This window comes from Scardinius erythrophthalmus, assembly GCF_964197995.2.
Source record: "Scardinius erythrophthalmus genome assembly, chromosome: 14".
In the NCBI taxonomy this organism is placed as follows: Eukaryota; Metazoa; Chordata; class Actinopteri; order Cypriniformes; family Leuciscidae; genus Scardinius; species Scardinius erythrophthalmus.
Window position 1 is genome coordinate 1,527,555 of NC_138234.1, and position 22,500 is coordinate 1,550,054.

The window sequence follows — 22,500 nt, forward strand, 5'->3', positions numbered from 1 at the left end:
GCTTCACCAGAACCTAGAGAACCTAAAATCCAGATATGGTGAGTGACTTGTTTAACCGAACCTTTTTTTTGGAAGTTGAACCCCTTGGGAATGCATTAACAACCTTGATTTGCTTGTATCTACAGCTAATGACTTGTCTGAGAACACCGTTCTAAGCGAATCTGAATTAGATATACTGGAAAACATCCTTCATGACTCGTTTCCCTTCATGCACGGACCAAACCTCGGACCTCTGCTGGAAACCGTGGTGGTTCAAAGCTCAATCCCAACAGGTGAGTCCACTTTCTGACCTTTAAACCCAATCCATAGTGAGCAGCACCAACTTGCCCGAACTGGAAACAATAAAGGTATTCTGTTTCCGCAGACAATTCAGAGTCAAAATACAGTTACTTCGACGAGTACACCAACCAGCTGACTCCAGAGAGCGACCACGGATACGACTCCCTAACCGAGAGTTTCCAGAGTTCCCACGCTGGTACGCATCTCCACTAAACTCGAATGAACAATTAACTCTTTCAAGGAACATCCTGAAGTCTGAACTCTTTGTTTTGTCCTCTTCAGGCAGCTTTCTGAACCCGAGCTCACCCGAGTCCAGCAGCAGCAGCAGCAGCGACTCAGACCCTGAAAACTCAGAGATACCTTTCTCCGTTAGCTCAAGTAAGTTCCTTCGAAGCTCAACCTCGCTCCTCGAGGCCTATCAACCTGCAGAGGCTAGTCTAACACACCTGAACCAGCTAATCAAGGTCTTCGGGATTACCTGACTGGTTGAAACTAAACTCTAGACTCTGCAGGAAGGTGGTTCTCGAGGAGCCGTCGATAGCTGGGATGATGAAGGGACAGAACCTCGAATGATCCAAGAGGTAGTTGTCTAACGTTTGAATGCTTCCTTTTCCACAGAGATCACTGTAAAACAAGAGCCTGGAAAGAGCCAGAAGAGAGGTAGAGGACGCCCTCCAAAGCCCAGGGATAATGAGGGATACGAACACTTCATTCAGTCCAAAAAGAGCAAACATGGTGAGTACGCAAAACTCTATTTAAAGACGTACCCCAGCAAGCCGTTTAAAAGACTTCTAAAACAAGGCAAAATTTGGGCTGTCAGTGAAAATTTAATAGACGTCTAAACCATATCTCAAGATAGACTAATGATTTAAATTCTTTGTTATCTAATTGATGACTAGTGTATTCTTGGGCTACGGTTTAGACGTCTATTAAATTTTCACTGAAAGCCCAAATTTTGCCTTGTTTTAGACGTCTGAGCTGTGTTTGGATGGCTATTAGACGTCTTTTAAAACGCAAAATTGCTCGCTGGGACCTGATGTGGAGATCAAGTGTGACAAGAGTCTAACAGGACTTTAATTGCAGCTCCACGAGGAACCCACCTGTGGGAGTTTATCAGAGATATCCTGATTCATCCGGAGCAGAACCAGGGTCTGATGAAGTGGGAGGACCGAAGGGATGGCGTATTCAAGTTCCTCAAGTCCGAAGCGGTTGCTCAGCTTTGGGGACAGAAGAAGAAGAACAGCAGCATGACGTACGAGAAGCTCAGTAGAGCCATGAGGTAAAGGACTCAATCCTGGGATCAAGGGTTTTGGGCAGGGTGGGATTTGTCTCTGTGTCTGGGATCGAGGAATAATTGAAACTCTTGCTCTTTCCCACAGGTATTACTACAAGCGAGAGATTCTGGAGAGGGTTGATGGACGCAGGCTCGTCTACAAGTTCGGGAAGAACTCCACCGGGTGGAGAGTGGAGGAGACCGGATACTAAAGAGAGTCGCTTCTAGTCAAACGTAGAGGTTTTGGTCTCCGGCTTAATGGGCCTGAAGATTAAAGATCCTCGCTTTAGAAACACACTCTTCCCAGAGGGAAAAGGTTTCACAGAAACTGTAAGCCAGTGTTTTGGCTAAAGTAGGTTTTATGAACCGGTAAAAATTGTATAGTGGGGCTTGTCTGGTTGGATTGGCGCGCGGGCGTGGCCTGGATCAGACGGTATCGCCACACCACTTAAAGACTCTGTAAACACAAGTTCTACACAATGGTTGAACTGTGAGAGAATGTAAAGCTTTGTAAAGCCTCTTTGGTATTGGGAAATGAAGTTTCATGCGTAACACTGTTTGTCAGGGCAGACTGACCGAAGAACACGACGGTGGTTTGAAGTTTTGTCACGTTCACATTTGCTGTATATACACATGTATGTAAAAAGGACTATAATATTCTTCATAATACTTGTCAATCGAGTACAAATCATATATATCACTGAAGATTCTGCTCAATTTTTTAATGTGATTTGTTAAGTCACTGGATAATGTGTATGAGGATTCCCTCGCAGATTGTATACTATAACTATTATGTATGGCATATATTTGCTGTTTCTTTTGTATGAGACTTTTCTAAAATAAAATTTCTGATGAAAACTCTTGTTTGATGCGTTTTTATCTTGTAGTTGGTGCCTCACCCTCTTGAACTACGTTCCACTCAAACTTATTTCAACATTTACTTTATATTTGCTCAAGTCTTGTTATCAGAGATCACAGGTGTGTTGTAAATGAGACACTTCTGTATGAATTTCAACACGAATATATGCAACAGCTTGCACAGAATATGGGACGAGTACTACTCGAGTTATTGCACATCTCAACCATCCAGCATAAACATGTTAAAAATGCGGGTCAAATATCAGTGCAAATCAAGATCTCACTTGCCGTATGATTCAGCAGATTTTTTTACTGCGAGAGAAATGTATCCAAAACAACACGTATCTTCATGATGTTGGAAGTCTAAAAAAAGTTATTTAGATTTAGTGCACGTATAAAAGCAGTTCAAACAGGTGTAGAGAATCACATTAACCCATCGTGCAAACTTAAGAATTAAATATTCTATTAAAAAAATAGACATTGCCGCTCGGTTTTAAACGTGACTTAAGTGTGCAAATGTTTAGGATGACTTTAAACTGTAAAATAAACACACATGAATCTGAATGCCAATTTTTGTGTCATTGTTTGGTTTTCACGCCTAGAATTTCCAAACGACGCATTTGATGCAGTCGACCTTAGCTTGAACTGAATCGCATTTTTCATAGCAGGTTTAGTTTTGCATTTTAGAGCACAATGCGACTGTTTTTTAGAGGTCCGGCATTCAAATACACACACATATATACGCCACATTGCATTTGAATTTTGGACCCACATGCAAATAGATGCAGCTGAAGCAAGCAAGAAAGAGAACCATCGTCCCAATTCAAAGCAGTAAATAGTATTTGAATTGGAAAATCTCATGTGTCTGAAATAAAACACCATTTAATACTTGTGAGAGCTGCACAAAACGAGCTCGAAAACACTTTAAACTACACTGGAATTACGGTTATTGGAGACAGCTAATCTGGTCATGTTAAACCGGACTTATCTTACAATACAATCCATCAAACCATCTCAGATGACTTGATCACTAGTTACTTAACACAGGAGTTTCACTCTGGGATCTTTACACCATTGTCATGTTTTTAGTGTGTGTGACCAGTCACCCAGAGATCATGAGCTCTTGATCCAATAACATGAATATGTGCATCACATAACCTCATTTCAAGGCGTGTTTCAGGTGTGCGCAGTTATATTTTCATTTTTGAACAATACACAAAACTATGCGCACTGTAAACATCAGGTGGATTGTCAGTTTGAACCGTGACTATCATGACTAACATTCGCTGTACACTCCTAAAAGAGTTGTTGTCTAAACTGAAATTACCCACAATAATTATTCAGGTCAAGAATGTTTTTGATAAGCCGTGCCCGAGAGAAAGGTGTAAACTCATATAGTCACTGCCCAGCTAACAGGTTCTCTCAAAGTTATGAACAAACGTTCCTCCAGTAACATTAATAGAACATTTGCTCAAAGTTATCTGGTCTTCAATAATATTCTCAAAATGCTAGCACAATCACTTTTCTGATATGTTTTAGTTGGATGTTCATCTGATGTTTTTTAAATGTTACTATCAGAGAACATTCAAAAGTAACATTCCCATAATGTTTGAAGAATGATACAAAGTTAACTATAACGGACGATAACTATAACGATAACTATTAGCGTCGCACCAATGCACGATATTTATTATACGCGCTGCAGTTTTGTCGTCTGTCGCTTTAAATTCTCGAGCTCGTTAATGCAGGATGGATTCTGATTGGCTGTCCGTGATTTTATCGTTTTTATCAGCTGGAAAAAGTTAATCTAACGATATCGTTCCTCTGTGTCGTTACAGTTGTGGCGTGAACTCTGCTATTCCTTTATATTTCAAACGACTTTTAGAAGTATTCCTTATCGTTATAGTCCTTGGCCTTAAGTGTTGCCGAGAGCTGCATAAACGACCATGAGCGAGTCTGAGAGAGAGTGTGTGAAGATGATTGATGATGACATGCATCAGATTAGAGCTTGTGTGTGTGTTTACTGCATTTCTCAAACTCCTGTCGAGTCTTGTTTCTTTTTCTCAACGCCGCATTCTTCCACAGTTCTCTGGAAAGTGATGGTCAGTGTGAGCCATGATTATAATGTTTATGCCGAGTGAAACTGGAGCGTGTATAGGCTACATATAACATACACACACTACCAGTCAAAAGTTTTGGATCGGTAAGACTTTCGAGACTTTCTTGTTTTTAAAAGAAGTCTCTGCTCACCAAAGCTGCATTTCTTTCATTAAAAATACAAGAAAAAAAAGTGAAATATTATTATAATGTAATATGAAATAACATCTGTTTTCTATGTGAATATATGAAGAGTTCAGATGCAAAAGCTTCTAAGTGCCATCTGAAATTTTCTTCTTGAATGATAATTTTTAACAAGCTTGTATATTTAAGTTCAGTAGTTTCACTTAAATGACAATTAATAGGTCATTTTCATTGCTAATTAAGTGAAATTACTGAACTTAAATATACGAGCTTGATAAAAATGATCATTCAAGAAGAAAATTTCAGATGGCACTTAGAGGCTTTTGCATCTGAACTCTTTATATAGTAAAGTGTAATTTATTCCTGTGATCAAAGCTGAATGTTCAGCATCATTACTCCAGTCTTCAGTGTCACATGATCCTTCAGAAATCACTATAATATGATGATTTGATGATCAAGAAACATTTATGATTATTATCAGTGTTGAAAACAGTTATTAACATTTTTATTTCAGGATTCTTTGATGAATAGAAAGCGAAAAGTTCTGGAGTAATGATGCTGAAATTCAGCTTTGATCACAGGAATAAATTACACTTTACTAGATATTCACATAGAGAACAGATGATTTACACTGGAATAATATTTCACAGTTTTTGTTTTGTTTTGTATTTTTAATCAAATAAATGCAGCCTTAAAGAGACTTATTTTAAAAACATTAAAAATCTAACTGTTCCAAAACTTTTTGACTGGTAGTGTGTGTGTGTATATATATATATATATATATATATATATATATATATATATATATATATGCAGAATTGTTGGTGTGTTTGTGTGTTTCTGCTAAATAATTGATGTCCAGTAACTGAGATGATTAATTTAAACAATGTTAAACGTCAGAGTCATGTGATCAGTTCGTTGATAATGAAGGGTTTACCGCGTCAAAGTTTCTTTATTCAAAACTAAAATTAGACATTATAAATTAGAGTATATGGAAATGTATTTATTTTATTGGCATATTATTTTATTCATAAATGTACATTTTGTCTAACAGTGCCAAAATTAAAATACTTAATTAAGACAATAAAAACAGTGTCAAACCAGTGAAACTGAACGACAGTCTGCTGAGTGATGCGTAACTTGATTTACTAACTCTGGATTTTTTCCCTCTCTACTGTATTTCTTAATTCGTGTTTACTGTCTTCCTTTATTTAATGTATGCTGTGATCCACCGCTACTTCACTGTTGGAAATCTTCAATTATCCGTATATTCGTTATTTGGTTGTTCATCAGCAAAAAACTTTAGACCAAAAAAAAAAGATTTTATGTGCTCAGATTAATGTTTTTTTTAAAAGAATTTTCCTATTTTCTTACTTTATAGGCTATATGAAGTTCCAAACACTATTGTTGATTCTGCTGTACAGCACAGGAACTGTCATTTGGTTTCTGTGTTGCCCATGTGACCGCGAAGCTCCGCCCACATCCTGTCTCTCCCATCATGATCTCACCGAGCTGATTTGCATAAGTATGCAGGGATTTTCCCGCCTTCTCCCCTTCAACTTCCAAGTAAAATCCATGTAGATCAGCGGCCCACACACACATAATTATCTCACACACACCTAGAGAACAAACTCTGCAGTGTTTTGATCTGAACGTGAAGCTTCTTGATCGCATCTGGTTTGTGATCTTTGTTAATAATTTAATTTCCAGTCAATATTTGGACGTGATGGAGTGGAACGCCCGTCGAGAGATCAACTCCGGCCAATTACTCATTAGTCATGAAACTGCAGCTTTTGTTCAGCACTGAAACTCTTTGTTCGGGTGACACACACTGCGGATCAACACTTGTGTTTAATAACAGTAGTGTGTGTGATAGTATGAATTGTGCAACATTTCACGCAGAATTATTAGGTTTAAATCAATGATTGGCATCCAGTCATTTTGCATATTTTAAATATATTGCATCAAAATATTTGGTGAATATATATATATATATATATATTATACATTCATTACATATATTGATGATTTACAGTTTTTTGTTTGTTAATTTATTTAAAACATGTATTATATTATGTAATTAATTTTTGGCATCCAGTTACTTAGAATATTTCGTGTATATTTCTACAATATATGTGTGTGTGTTTAAAATATTTGAATAAATACTTGTATATTGTAATATTTGTATATATATATATATATATATATATATATATATATAAATTGTTTCATTTTTTATGAAAAAAAAGTGTGTGTGTGTGTGTGTGTGTGGAGGGGGGGTATTAATATTCCTAAGACTTTTGCACAGTACTGTATATAGTAAAGAGTATAGATTAAAAGAGCAGCGTGAGCGTTTGGCTAAACATCTGTGCTTTATGATTTAGAAATAAATCATACAGAGTGTGAATGACATGATGATGATGATGTAACAATCAGACACAGAAGTGTCGGTTTACACACAGACACACACACACACACACACACACACACACACACACACTCTCGGGAAGCTGCTGGATTATGTTCGCTCTGATGAGAAGTGTATGAATGAAGCGATCACACACACCCATCACTGTTCTCCTCTTTTGTCCCAGATCTACAGGAAGTCAGCACATCATTTCCTCTCGATCTCGACACACACACACACACACACACACTTCAGTTCTCAGAAACTCTTTGATTAATAAACAGACTTGATCTGATATAGACTCTCGTAACATTATAAACTCTTGAAAGTTTAACAGTCTTGACTTGAAATATTATTCAAACAGCAGTCATAAATGAAATTAATCTGTTGATGTGTGTGTGTGAGTGTGTGTGCGCGTGTGTGAGTGTGTGCGCGCGTGTGTGTGTGTGTGTGTGTGTGTGTGTGTGTGTGTGTGTGTGTGTGTGTCTGTGTTGTGTGTGAACATAAAGTGTTTTTTATGGTCCTGATGTTGATCTCGGTGACCTACTTCTGTGGACCGTCAGCTCAGATCACACACACATCTGGGTAACACTGTACAGTAAGGTTCATTAGTGAACATTAGTGTATTAACTAACATGAACTAACAATGATTATACATGGCTTGGTTGAATTCCAATGTAGAGTGTGTTAACAAGACTTATACCATGGTCTGGGTGAATACTCGATTCTGATTGGCTGCAGGGTGTCCATTAAAAAGTGATAGAGGCGGACGCCTAGTAAAGGAGTTCTGGTGAAACTGACAGTTTACCGTTCGAAATAAATAAAATGCGCTGGCTACATCAGCTGTGGGTAACCATAGCAACAGGCAGTCAAAGTATCGAGCGGACAATAGCAAGTACTTTGGCTCATACCTGTCAAGTTTTGGATTTGAAAATAAGGGAAATTTTCCGGCGCCCACCGCGAGCAGTACCCCCCCCCCCCAATGCTGTGAACATTCATTATAGCCTAATTGAAAACACAAAAGGGTGTATATAAAGAGCATTTATTTAAAGGCTTATTTGCATATTTTCTGTTCATTTATCATTGCTTGTCTTTACATTTTATTTTCATTCCACAAATTCTCTTCATTTCATATTGCTTTTCTTTTACAGTTTTTCTTTTCATTTCACATAACTTTTCTTTACTCTTTTTGTGAGTTATTGTATAAATTTGTTGCAGACTTTGCATTCGCGGTTTTTACATGAGGGTTTTGGTTTTTTGGCAGGAGTGCCTTACGTCATAACTTTATTATGAACAATGCACAGGACAATAGGTACAGAGAACACTACAAATACTGTGCGTGCCTTCCGTCTATGTAGTAGCGTCCATCATCCGTCTCTGTTTTTTCTTTTCTTTCTTTTTTTTCCCCCGCGTTGTCACCATAGGGTTGTCACTCATCATCTGACCTCGCGACAACTGCCACCTACAGTACCTGTAGTAGGCTACTGACAGACTCAGATTAGGAATGTTTTTTTTTTTTTTTACTCCGCCCAGGCCCGGGGGAAGCCTATTATTATTTTTTAATAACGCAGGTTAAAAACCGGGAGATTTACGGGAAAATACTAATACGGGAGGACGGCGGGAAAGAAGGGTAAAATACGGGACTTTCCCGGCCAAAACGGGATACTTGACAGGTATGCTTTGGTTATTTGCTATTGCGCATGCGTCGCGTCTGAACATGTTGTTGTCTTTGGAGCTCTATCGATTTGATTTATAATTCTTGATTTTCTCTTTAAACTCACTTACAACAAACATTTTCCACTTTTCCTCACTGAGAAGCACTACTGCTCAAACCTCATAGTTACAACGCGGATTGTTGAGCAGACGCGTCTCAAGCCTAGTGATCCAACGCTGGATACTCTTATAGGTTACGTCCGTGGATCACGGCTGAACGCGTCTTCTCCACACTCACTTACAAACAAACATTTTTTTTTTTCGCCTATCATGCGTCTACCCTACAACGTACCACTAAAAGGCGGATTATATTCAAGAGTTTAGTCATAAATTAGTATTAATATTGTTAGCATCACTGGTAGCGTCGTTGCTAACTTACTGTCCATCTGTTAAAATGGCGAATATATCAGATGCAAGTAGTCTACCTTTTGGTGCAGGTGAGGACACATTTGAGCTGCACGCGGTACAGTCTGAGCTGGAAGCAGTTGAGAAACAGATCCACGACCTTTTAGTGAGACAGGCCGAGCTGAGAGACCGGCGTTTAGCTCTTGAAACATCACGCGCCGATGCTCACAAATCAGAGATTAATGTTACTAACCCGCTGACCCCGACCTCGTCTACTCCGTGCGTTCCTCAACATCGGTCCCGAACGTCGAGGTCGCGATCAGCCATGGTCTCGTTCACTCCGGCTCCAACACGCCACCACGAAGCCTGGATATTTCCGCAGCGGAAGACGCGAGTCAGGTCTAGACCAAGAAAACTCTCTCCGACCCTCCCGGTTTTCGAGTTATCCACACAAAACCGCTTCTCCCCTCTTCGCGAAACAGAACGCGATGCTGTGATCATCGGTGATTCCATTGTTCGGCACGTCCATGCTACATCAGGTAAAAATAAGGTGCACAGTCACTGCTTTCCTGGTGCTCGTGTTTCTGAAATCGCTGCTCGCGTTCCCGAGATTCTGAACGATAACGAGCGCGTCGGAACTTTGGTATTGCACGCGGGAGTGAACGACATCAGACTGCGCCAGACGGAAGTTCTGAAGAAAGACTTCAGGAATCTGATCGATACGGTACGCAGCACATCGCCTGATATAACGATCATTGTGTCAGGACCGCTTCCCACGTACCGTCTAGGACATGACAAGTTTAGTAGATTATTTGCGCTAAATGAATGGTTAATATCATGGTGCAATGAGCAGAAACTGCTCTTTGTAAATAATTGGAATCTGTTTTGGGAGCGTCCTAGGCTTTACCGTGCTGATGGCTTACACCCAAACAGATTCGGATCGGATCTTCTGTCAGATAACATCTCCAAAATGTTAAATACCGTTAGATGACTAGTAACCAAAAGTCCAAATCATAGTCTCTGCTGCACCAATTTAACTAATATAAATAGTGTTGAACATTGCATAGAAACTGTGTCTATTCCTCATTTAGTGCGATCAAATAATAAATCTACTGCAGGATCTAGAAAAAATCTAATTGTTAAAACAGAAAATGTTGCTATTAGTAAACAAAAACAATTTCTAAAGCTAGGTCTTCTAAACATTAGATCACTCACACCTAAGGCAGTTATTGTAAATGAAATAGTCACAGATAATAGCTTCGATGTACTTTGCCTTACTGAAACCTGGCTTAAACCAAATGATTATTTCGGTTTAAATGAGTCTACTCCATCAGGATACTCCTATAAGCACGAGCCCCGTCTGATTGGTCGTGGCGGCGGTGTTGCAACAATCTACAGAGATATTCTCAATGTTACTCAGAAAACGGGTTATAAGTTTATTTCGTTTGAAGTACTTGTACTAAATGTTACGCTCTTAGATGTTAGAAAAACATCCCTATTATCTCTAGCCTTGGCTACCGTATATAGACCGCCTGGGCCTTACGCTGATTTCCTAAAAGAGTTTGCAGATTTTCTCTCAGATCTATAAGTCAATGTAGATAAAGCATTAATTGTTGGAGATTTTAACATACACGTAGATAATTCAAATGATGCGTTAGGGGCTGCGTTTACAGATTTATTAAACTCCTTTGGGGTCAAGCAAAACGTCACCGGACCAACTCATCGTTTTAATCATACACTCGATTAAATTATATCACATGGAACCGATCCAACCGATATAGATATCATTCCACAAAGTGATGATGTCACTGACCATTATATGGTAACTTGCATATTACGTACTCCTGTAATATATCATGCTGCGCCGCGTTATCGATTAGGCAGAACAATCCTTCCATCCACCATAGATAATTAAGAAGAACTAACCAGCACTATGAGCACCATTCTCTCTGGAACATTGGATATTGTTGCACCTATGAGACTAAAAAAGGTTAGAGAGAAAATTAAAGCACCATGGTACAACAATACTACGCGTGTTCTAAAGAGAGAAACTCGTAATTTAGAGCGTAAATGGAAAAAAACTAACTTAGAGGTCTTTAGAATCGCATGGAAAGACAGTACGTCACGCTATAAAAAGGCCCTAAAAGAGGCCAGGGCTGAGCACCTCTGCAAACTAATAGAAAACAACCATAACAATCCTAGGTTCTTATTTAACACCGTGGCGAGACTAACAAATAAACAGACATCACCCGAACAAAATATCCCAGTGTTTCCCCTACCATTATATAAGGGGGGCGCCCCAACCTCCTAACGGCTCCCCCCGCCCCCCTTGAAGGACAAGTAAATTTGATTTGATTTTCTTTAAAGCGGCAGATTAATTTTTTTTATTTTATTACAAAAACTAAATAGCCCTTAAGTAATATGTTATTTACCTTATTTCCACGATGGCATGTCTTTTCTGTCTGTGTTTGCGCGTTTACAATTATCCCAATGAGTGCGTGCACACTCAGACACAAACAAACACTTGCGTCAAATACAGACGAGCACTAGCGGACAGAGAGCGTGCGGCGGGAAATATGTCGCTGAACTGAAGATGGCAACACTACTGCGAGTAGCAGCCGGAGTAGCTCTCCTGCTCCAAGTCTAACGCCCGTTTCACACATATTTCGTTTGCAGTGTGTATGTGGTAAGTTCCGTACCCATGTTAACAGAGCTTTCACACTGCACGCGGTGCAGTCCGTCGATGATCGATCCGTTCCAGTTGCGGTGCGTAAGTTATACAGCAGTGCAGAGATCGTTTCCGCACCGAGTCTATTTTTGCCGTTTGTATACTGTATGATTTCTGCTGTGCTGCAAACGCTGAATTAAAGTGACAGCGCATGTTTCGTGGTCAAAATGAACACAGATTGACCTGAAACTGTAGTCATTTCACCATAAGTGCGATTATTTAAATAAAATGTATGTATTTATACCATAAATTTATTTAATTAAATACTACTTTTTTCATTTTAAGACCGGGGTAAAGCAAGGAAAACCTCAATTTACCTCAACAAAGGCGACATAATGACATTCGTGGAGGTGGAAAAACAAGTTCTTTGTGACATGCAAGATTTATTGTATTAAAATTGAAATGCAAAAGATTTTAATATAAATAACATGGTTAAATATTTTACCACTTGCTTGAGCAACTTAATATATAATTATATAGAAGTAATGCATTGAATAATACATTGTTTAAATTGTGTTTAAACGTGAACGCGCGTTCACAGCAGTGCTGCGTCTGACAGGATCTCTCCAATAAATGCATCATAGAAATAAAAACTTCTCACAAAAAAGCCCATTTAAAATTTGTTTGTCATATAAATGTATTAACTAACATTAACGAACAATGAATGAGCAATATATTTGTTAGTATTTATAAATCTTTTTTTAGTTGTTAAAAAATAAAACTATTTAAGCTCTGGTCCATTAATATTAACAAATACTTCTATAAATTTAACAAAGGTTATTTGCAAAAGTCAATTTTAAAAAGATTTAAATATGTTTATTTTATTTTTTTAAAGAGATATCTTATGTTAACATTTTTTTTAACATTTGTGTTTTATGTTAACTTTTACAAAGCATTACCCTCCCAGACAACCAATTAATGTGACAGATAGATAGATAGAAAGATAGTGTCTGTGTCAATTTTCCCCAACCAACCAACCCCCCCCCCCAAAAACTGTAAACCCAGGGGAAACACTGTATCCCGTTACAGTTTAGTAGTAATGATTTCATGAACTTCTTCACTGAGAAAATAGAAAACATCAGATCCACAATTGTAAACGTTCAATCCTCAATCGCGCCTTATAATTCAGCCTCAATTATCACCCCGCAAGAACAATTACAGTGCTTTACAACTATAGAACAAAAAGAGTTAAATAAACTTATCATTTCCTCTAAAACAACAACATGTTTATTAGATCCTATACCAACTAAACTATTGAAAGAAGTGTTACCTATAGTGGAAGAACCTCTCCTCAATATTATTAACTCGTCTTTATCATTAGGTCATGTTCCAAGAACATTTAAACTGGCAGTTATAAAACCTCTCATTAAGAAACCACAATTAGATCATAATAATCTAGCAAATTATAGACCCATTTCAAATCTTCCTTTTATGTCCAAAATATTAGAAAAAGTTGTGTCTGCCCAACTGGGCTCTTTCTTGCAAGAAAATGACATCTATGAAAAGTTTCAGTCTGGGTTCAGGCCGCATCATAGCACTGAAACTGCGCTCGTTAAAATCACAAATGATTTACTCTTAGCTTCTGACCAAGGCTGTATCTCAATACTAGTTCTACTTGATCTTAGTGCTGCGTTCGATACTATAGATCATACAATACTCTTAGATTGACTACAAAATTATACTGGTGTTCAAGGACAAGGATTAAGCTGGTTCAGATCATACTTATCTGACCGCTACCATTTTGTTTATTTAAATGGAGAAAAATCGATCATAACTCCAGTAAACTATGGAGTGCCGCAGGGATCTGTGTTAGGCCCTCTATTATTCTCAATATATATGCTGCCACTTGGAAATATTATAAGGAAACATGGAATTAGTTTCCACTGTTATGCCGATGACACTCAAATCTATATTTCATCACGGCCAGATGAAAACGCTAAATTATCCAAATTGACAGAGTGTGTTAAAGATATAAAAGATTGGATGACGCGTAATTTTCTTTTATTAAATCCAGAAAAGACAGATGTACTAATCATCGGTTCAAAAAACCGCCCACAAAACCTCTCACAATACAACTTTAACATAGTAGGATGTCCTGTTACTTCATCCTCTACAGTAAAAGACCTGGGTGTTATATTAGATTGCAACCTGTCTTTCAAAAATCATATTTCATATGTTACAAAAACAGCATTCTTCCACCTTAGAAACATTGCTAAGCTACGTAACATGCTATCAGTTTCTGATGCAGAAAAGTTAGTTCATGCATTCATGACCTCGAGACTAGATTACTGTAATGCGTTATTAGCTGGTTGTCCTGCATCCTCAATAAACAAGCTACAGTTAGTCCAAAATGCCGCCGCTAGAGTTCTAACTAGATCAAGAAAATATGATCATATAACACCGATTTTATCATCACTACATTGGTTACCTATAAAGTTCCGTATTAATTACAAGGTATTGCTACTGACTTATAAAGCCCTAAACGGCTTATCTCCAGTCTATTTAACAGATCTTCTATCGCCCTATAATCCATCGCGCTCTTTAAGATCACTAAATTCAAGGCTTTTGGTCATACCTAGGATATCTAGGTCCACCAAAGGAGGGAGAGCATTTTCACATTTAGCTCCAAAACTCTGGAATAGCCTTCCTGATACTGTTCGTTGCTCAGACTCGCTCTCCCAGTTTAAAACTAGATTAAAGACGCATCTCTTCAGCCAGGCATTTATATAATACTTTTAATCTTACAGTTAAATCCGGTCTCTAGTTCATAAACGCCAGAGGAGAACTGGCCCCCGACTGAGCCCGGGTTCTCCCAAGGTTTTCTTTTCTCCATTAGGTCACCTGATGGAGTTTTTTGGTTCCTTGCCACTGTTGCCTTTGGCTTGCTCAGTTGGGGATATTTGGGGATATTATTTTAAAAATCAATAAATTCCACTAGAAACAAACCTTGTTGTATTATTTTAATTTAATTCTGTGAAGCTGCTTTGATACAATCTGTATTGTTAAAAGCGCTATACAAATATACTTGACTTGACTTGACTTGACTTGACTATAAATATCTCCGGTTGCTAAATAAACCGTCAGGCGTAACCAGGGAAACCAAGTTATTGTTTGTAATAACTTTATATTTCGATTGTAAAACTAATTAAAATATAAACTAATGTTTTAAAAATGTGTTATTTGGCAAGTGACCATGGTATAAGCGGGTAAATGCCCTTCGAGGTGTCCATTGTCAGGTGTTAATGAACTTCGGCAGAGGCAACCGCCAACCGTCCTCCATTGGACACCTCGAAGGGCATTAACCCTTACCAGACCGCTGCGAACTATAACACACCGTTGCGATGAAAAACAGAGCGTTGCTATGGACGCGGAACGGACTATTTTCTTTAGCGGAAACAATACAATCATTTTTAAATCAATATTTTGTGTCAAATTATTGATTTATTTGGTAGGTAGCCATGTAATAAGCGGGATAATGTATGTTATGTACGGGGGGGGGGGGGGGGGGGATGTTCGCTATACTTTATCCCTTACTCAACACATGTGTTACAGTATTTATTAATCTCTGTTAATGTTAATCAAAATCCAGATGTTCATTGTGTGTTCATGTTAGTTCACAGTGCAGTAACTAATGTTCACAAATACAACCTTTGATTTTAATAATGTATTAGTAAATGTTGAAATTAATATTAACTAAGATTAATAAATGCTGTAGAAGTATTGTTCATTCTTAGTTCATGTTAACTAAGGTCATAAACTTAACTAATGAACCTTACTGTACAGTGTTACCAACATCTTCTAACGTTTAATTCATGTATTTTCTGACAGTTCTCTGAACGTCCAGGTTTTTATATGCACACCTTAGCAACCACATAGCAACACCCTGGCAACCATTCAGGCCACCCAAGCAACCACACTTCATTATTTGAGCAGACTGACCAAACAAATTAGACATTTTGCATAAAATTTTAATAAAATGTAAAGAAATGCAGGAACAATGAACTGCAGCGGCCGTGTGTGTGTGTCAGTGTGTGTGTGGGGGTTACAAAGTCACAGAGTCGTTAAGTGATTGAGGTCATTTCCAGTAATCAGACGCGTGAGTGTGTGTGTGTGTGTGTGTGTGTGTGTGTGTGTGTGTGTGTGTGTGAGTGAGTGAGTGAGTGTGTCTCTGTGAGTGTGTGTGTTTGTGTGTGTGTGTGTGTGTGTGTGTGTGTGTGTGTGTGTAAGTGTGAGTGTGTCTCTGTGAGTGTGTGTGTGTGTGTGTGTGTGTGAGAGTTTCTGTGTGTGTGTGTGTGTGTGTGTGTGTGTGTGTGTGTGTGTGTGTGTGTGTGTGTGTGTGTGTCAACACACACTTTGATTGCTCTATGCTACGTCTCACTGACTGTAAGTTGTTATCCAAACACACACACCCGTTGATTAGCAAAACATTTTAGCGCGGCTCAAAACTTTGAACGTCTGGCTTGATGCGCTCGTTAGATTCAGACGAAATAAGAGCAGGTCAAAGGTCACGTGTTTGAAGTTTAATACTGAGCCATTAAAGTGAGGAGTGATTTCTGTGGAAGAGCGGTAAACATGGGCGGAGCGAGAGAGAGACGCCGCTTACGGTAAACGCTTTATCAGCCAGATAAAGCTAATGGTTCACGTGAGAGCGCGGTAAACACTGCAGCAGAGCATGCTGGGTAATCCTTCGCTGGGTGGCACAGTGATGTTGTTTTCAATCAAACTGTTGTTTGTCTAAGATATGAATGTTGGTTGATTACCCTTCCCATGATGCTCCAGGATGAACTCGGAACGTGAGACAGCGCTACGTCCCACTTAGCACGCTAACATACAACACAAGTGTGCTAAACGAAGACAGTGTGTCACGTTAGCAAATGATCAACTTGAGTCCTGACCAGTGTTACTCTACTATCGTTTATTATCGTTTTATTCACGTTCAACTTTACTATAAAAATTTTCATTTTAAAGATTTATTTGTTTATTTGTACAATTTGTTGAGTGGTTTAGTCATTTTTAGCTATTTATTTAATTTTAATAGTTTTTTTTAAACATGACTAGTATAGTTTGTATTAATATTTTTAATTAATTGTATATTTTCATTAAGTTTTCATTTTTATTTAAGTTTTAATCATTTTGTTGAGTGTTTTTGTCAGTTTTATTAGTTTTTTAAATTACGTCTCCATAGTTTTTATTAATTGTATCTCACTTTTAAAGTGTACATTCAGTACATTAAGTTAAACTAAATGAAAATGAGTGTTATATATTTTAATTTTAGTAAAAGTAATGTACCGTTTGCATTAGCATGTTAGCGCTAGCTAAATTAATTCAGCTTTAATTTCAAAATGATGTAACTTTTAGTTTTGCAGACTTAAATTGACAAAGTTGAAAGATAATTACAAGAAGTCAAAAAGGGATTGTGGGTCATATTTATTTTAAAAACATATACTATTTTTAATCTAGTACACTTCGAAGTACAGATATTATGTTAGAATGTGTTTTATGTGCGTCAGTGAAGTGAAACAAAAGGCGTCACAGGTTATTAATTTAAGTTTACACTAAAACACGAACACAATAACATAAACACACACACTGCCGGTAAAGACACTCCTACACATATCACACATTTTTATAATAGTGCAGTCATCAAAACAATAAAACTACCCTAACAGAAGTAGGCCTATGCGGCGACCAAAAACGTGAAACTCGCTTATATTTTAACGTCTTTTCTTCGTTTAAAAGCTGCTTTTGCACAGAGATATGTACGTTTGAGCTTTAGATGAGAGCATTAATGTTTAGGACTCTGGGAAAGTGAAAGCTGTTGGATTAATCATTGTCAAGAGTTGATCTGAGGGTTAATTACCTGTTTAACTGCTGAACCAGAATGAGGCCAAGCGCTGACATCACGCGCAGCCAATCACAGCGCAGGATTCGCCCAGGCCCCGCCCACTGGGCTCAGTTTCCGGGCAGAGCTCACACACTTTCCAGTAAAGGACTGGAATCCTGGAGCGATGCCAAATACACCTGTTCAACAGGTATGTGTGTCACATTGCAGGTGTGTGTGTGTGTGTGTGTGTGTGTGTGTGTGTGATAGCTGCAAATAAAATACCACTATTTAATTAAAGTAATTATCTTTAGTTAAACTGTAGCCTAATTGCAGCATGATGGGTTTGCTCCTCCAGTAATGCCCTGATCATCAGATGAACTGAATCATCACGCTCATGTTTTAGTCAAAGATCAACTTTAAGATTCTGTCGTGTGAACAGTTGCAAACGCATCGTTACGTGAGCGCAGAAAAGCCCGAATAACCCATTACATTTGCCAAAGTGTGTATTGCACGAGAAGAGCAGACTGTATCCCACAATGCAATGCAATTTTTTGCGAAAAAAAACAAACAAACATTTTAAATTATTAATTACTGGGAATAAACATGAAAAAGAACTTAATTAAGCAAAACTGTAAAAAATATTTTAAAATACTTCATTATAAGGTTCCATTAGTTAACATTACCCTGATTATTGTATTTGTATTAACTAGCGCTAACAAAGATAAAGGCATTTAGTAGCAAATATATAAGATAATTAATGCACTGAATAATGTTAACTAATGGTACTTACTGTAAAGTGTTACTTTACAAATAATTAGAAAAATTAAAAATTATAATTATGAAGACAATATTAAAAGCGACATTATTTGACATATTGTCAGATGCTCTCCTTTAAACTGATGAAAATATAAATATATAATCATCCAAAATAAAACAAAAAGTAGATTTATGCTAAATGTTGTGTGGTTTATAATGTAAATGAAACAAATATGTAAATTTATGTTGTATATTTGCAATTCATTTAAACAAATTTATTTTAAGTTCTTGGCCAGTTTAACTATTGAATATATTTTCTGTGCATATAGTATTATAGCTTACAGTTTAGAATTAGTTTTTATTTTTAGATTTTCTCTTTTAGTCATTTCATTTTTGTGTGTTTCAGTTTCGAGTGTTTTTGTCATTTTCATTTTTTTTTTTAAATATGACTATTACAGTTTTCATAAATACTTTTTTAGTCATTTTGTGAGTGTTTGTCATTTTTAGTCATTATGCTAAATGTATATTGTGCTCAAAGTTTTAAATATAAATGAAAAAATATATGAATTGTGAATTGTTCTATATTGTATATTGTACTTCTATGTTGTATATTTGCAATTTATTGAAATAAAATCATTTTATAAGTCTTAATTGGCTAATTTCACTTTTCAGCATTTTTTTATAGATTTATTTTAGTTTTTACATATAATGTTATATTTAACAATTTATATATTTTTTATATTTTATGTTTTCATTTTCATTTTAGATAAAGTTTTAGTCATTTTGTTGAGAGTTTTTGTCTTTTTTTTATTCATTTTTTAATATGACCATTAGTTTTTATCTATTTTTTTTATTATTTCTGTTTTTTGACTTTAATTTTAGTTAAAGTTTAAGTCATTTTGTTGGGTGTTTTCGTCATTTTTATTACTTTTTTTTTTTATTTAGGTAAAACATTTTTAAATATAAATTAAACAGCTTACGACTTACGACAGCTTACGTAAATTGTTCTATATTGTATTCTGTACTTCTTCTACACTGTATATTTGCAATTCAGTGAAACAAATTCATTAAAAGTTTAATCTTGCCAGTTTAAATCGTTACTCGCGCGCGAATACTAAACTGAGCTCTCCATCACGTCTTCTTGCGCTTGAACAGACACTTGGCGAGTATCTTCGTTAATGGACGTTTCAGTCGAACAGCTGAGAAAGTAAACGCATGCCTATCAGTATATCTGACCGGTGCAGCTCTTAAAGTGACAGTAGCCTAATAAACCTGCCATCTGTGTTTGCAATGCTCATCAAACAACATAATCACTCACTGTTCTTCACTGAATAACTTTAGTAACTCTGATCAGGATTAATCTATATTGACAGAGGGAAGACTTCCATTTGATGACTTTTCTGTGACTTTTCAGTTTCTGTGCCTGAAAACGACAGCAAATCTAAACTGACCCCGTGTGCCAGACAAACGCACGACAGAACGCTGGAGAAAGGCATGAAAAAAACAATGATTATCACAATATACGCAGAATTTATTGTAAAAATGTTCACCAGACACAATGAAAGAGTTATAAGAATTAATCTGTCAATTCATGACAAATTACTAATGCCTGAAACCTCATTTGTTTCTGGCAGCAACTCTTGCACAAACATGGCAGCGTTTCAAGACTTCACTGCGTTTAAAGAATCAGGAATTAAAGTGTTTATCTTCAGGAAACAATAGTTTGCCTGCAGCGATCAAACTGAACGTATCAGTGTCACTGATTATATAACAAACACAAAAAACAGGTTGTGTAACTGTAACACACTTTTCATATGAGGTATTAAATAACTTAGAAATGCTGAATAGATGTAGTGTTGAAGATGAAGATGTGTGTGTGGATAGCTAATGCCTTCACACACACGATCCTGCATCATCTGGTGAGATGGGTTATGTGGCTTGGGTCTTGTTTACAAGAACGGGGTTATTCTGGTTTCTGTGATCAGTTAATCTAGTTTAGTCTCTTCCCGCCGCGGGTGAGGACTGGTTTAACTGGAGTTAACCGGCCTCAGAACTATCCTTCTTTCTTCTTCTGCCAGGAAGCCCAATGAATGAACTTCAGGTATGAAGAATGAGACTCATTATGATGACAATAGATTAAACCAGCAAGTCATTAAAGGGTCAGAGGTCACGAGTTTCACCGCTTACACTGCAGCGCACCACACGTTTTAACATAATTGATCATCTCATTCATTAATTAGAAGAAAGCACAAACACATCTTAATTAAATGCTAAATTATTATCATTTAGATAGATAATTTGCCACTACCACTCAGAATGCCTTTGTAACTGCATAGCAACGCCCTAGAAACTGCATAGCAACATGCAAACTACCATTCAGAATGCCTTTGTAATTGCTTGGCAACAGAATGCCTTTGTAACTGCATAGCAACGCCCTGGCAACCACTCAGATGCTCAAACTACTGCAAAGCAACATGCAGACTAACATTCAGAATGCCTTTATAACTGGATAGCAACGCCCTGGCAACCACTCAGATGCCCAAACAACAGTAGAGGCATTCTGAGTGGTAGTTGGCATGTTGCTATGCAGTTGTTTGGGCATCTGAGTGGTTGCCAGGGCGTTGCTATGCAGTTACCAAGGCATTCTGAGTGTTACTATGTATGTTGCTATGCAGTAATTAGGGCATCTGAGTGGTAGTTGCTATGCAGTTTCTAGGGCGTCTCAAGTGGTTGCCAGGGTGTTGCTATGCAGTTACAAAGGCATTCTGAGTGGTAGTTGGAAGTTACTGAAAATGCCTTTGTAACTGCATAGCAACTCCCTGGCAACCACTCAGACAAAGAAATATGGCAACGACTTAGCAGATTCATCAACTGTATAGAAATGCCATAGCAACCGCATTGCAACACAACAACAACCACTGAGCAACTCAAAATGCCTTGGCAAATGCAAGTCAACATACTTTGCAAGCACTCTGAATGCCCTAGCAACAACAAAGAAACATGGCAACCACTTATCAGATTTAGCAAATGCATTTCAACATGCTCAGTAGCTTTTAGAAGTCATAGTAACTGCATAGCAACTTTGCAACCATTTAGAAGGATTTATTAACAACAACAACAAAAACAAGCCAACAGCTTGGCAACTGTGCAGAACTGCATAGCAACGAGTCTAAAGACCTTAGTAACAGCATGGTAACATATTGGCAACCATTCAGACCACCCTGAACCATTAACAATCATTCAGAACACCTTAGCAACTGCATAGCAACGGTTTTGAGTGCTGAACATTACTAATCCTGTAAATGTCTGATTGCTCAGTTCAGAATCACGGGTTTTATTTTAGTATAATGATTGTAATGCTGTATTTCCTGACGGAGTGAGTGTCAGTGCATCACCAGATCATCATCATCTTCATCATCTTCCTCACACTGACCGTAAGCGCATTATCTTATGCAAAGAAACTCAAGAGAACCGGCGAGTCCGGTCAAACCTGAACTCAAGAATGAAAGCGGTTGGTTTGACAATAGCAGCTCGACTCACACAAACACACACACACACACACACACACACACACACACTCCTGACACAGTTTCACCACAGCTCTCGGTCTCAGGGTTATCATGTTCTTCTGTCTGAGGCTCGTCGGGTCAGACACGGCGAGACACTTCAGGCCTTAAGTGATGAGTGAAAAACTTTCACAATCAAACCAGTCACTCACAGATTTCAGTCAGAGGTGAGACCAACTCCAGCAGTGACCCGTGAAACTCCAGCAGTGACCCGTGAAACTCCAGCAGTGACCCCTGAAACTCCAGCAGACTAGGTGATGTTCAGAGTCTCTGCAGTGAAGAAGCTCATGTTGAACTCAAGCTGATGCTTTACTGACCTCTAGTGGCGGCGGGAAACCAAACCACTGCACCAGTGCTTTATACTGTTATACAGCAGTGTGTGTTACTCACAGTCCCCTGTAGTCGATCATTTAATCCATTAAAACTCATCTTTGATCAACAAAATTACATAGGCTATTTAAACGTTTTTTCCTTGAAAAAAAAAAAAATCTTCATGCCTTAAAATATCTT

General features: G+C 37.7%; 1 protein-coding gene across 1 annotated transcript in view; it reads left to right on the top strand.

Annotated features, from left to right (window-relative positions):
* Nucleotides 1–2,261, top strand: part of elf3 (E74-like factor 3 (ets domain transcription factor, epithelial-specific)) — a 3,377-nt gene extending 1,116 nt beyond the window's left edge. Inside the window, exons 3-9 of the mRNA XM_081385643.1 lie at nt 1–38; nt 126–272; nt 365–475; nt 562–657; nt 898–1,014; nt 1,363–1,558; nt 1,659–2,261. The exon at nt 1–38 is cut by the window's left edge and continues 193 nt beyond it. Of these exons, the coding sequence (XP_081241769.1) occupies nt 1–38; nt 126–272; nt 365–475; nt 562–657; nt 898–1,014; nt 1,363–1,558; nt 1,659–1,764 (811 nt within the window). The 3' untranslated portion in view covers nt 1,765–2,261. The remainder of the gene's footprint in view (nt 39–125; nt 273–364; nt 476–561; nt 658–897; nt 1,015–1,362; nt 1,559–1,658) is intronic.
* The last annotated feature ends 20,239 nt before the right edge of the window (nt 2,262–22,500 follow it).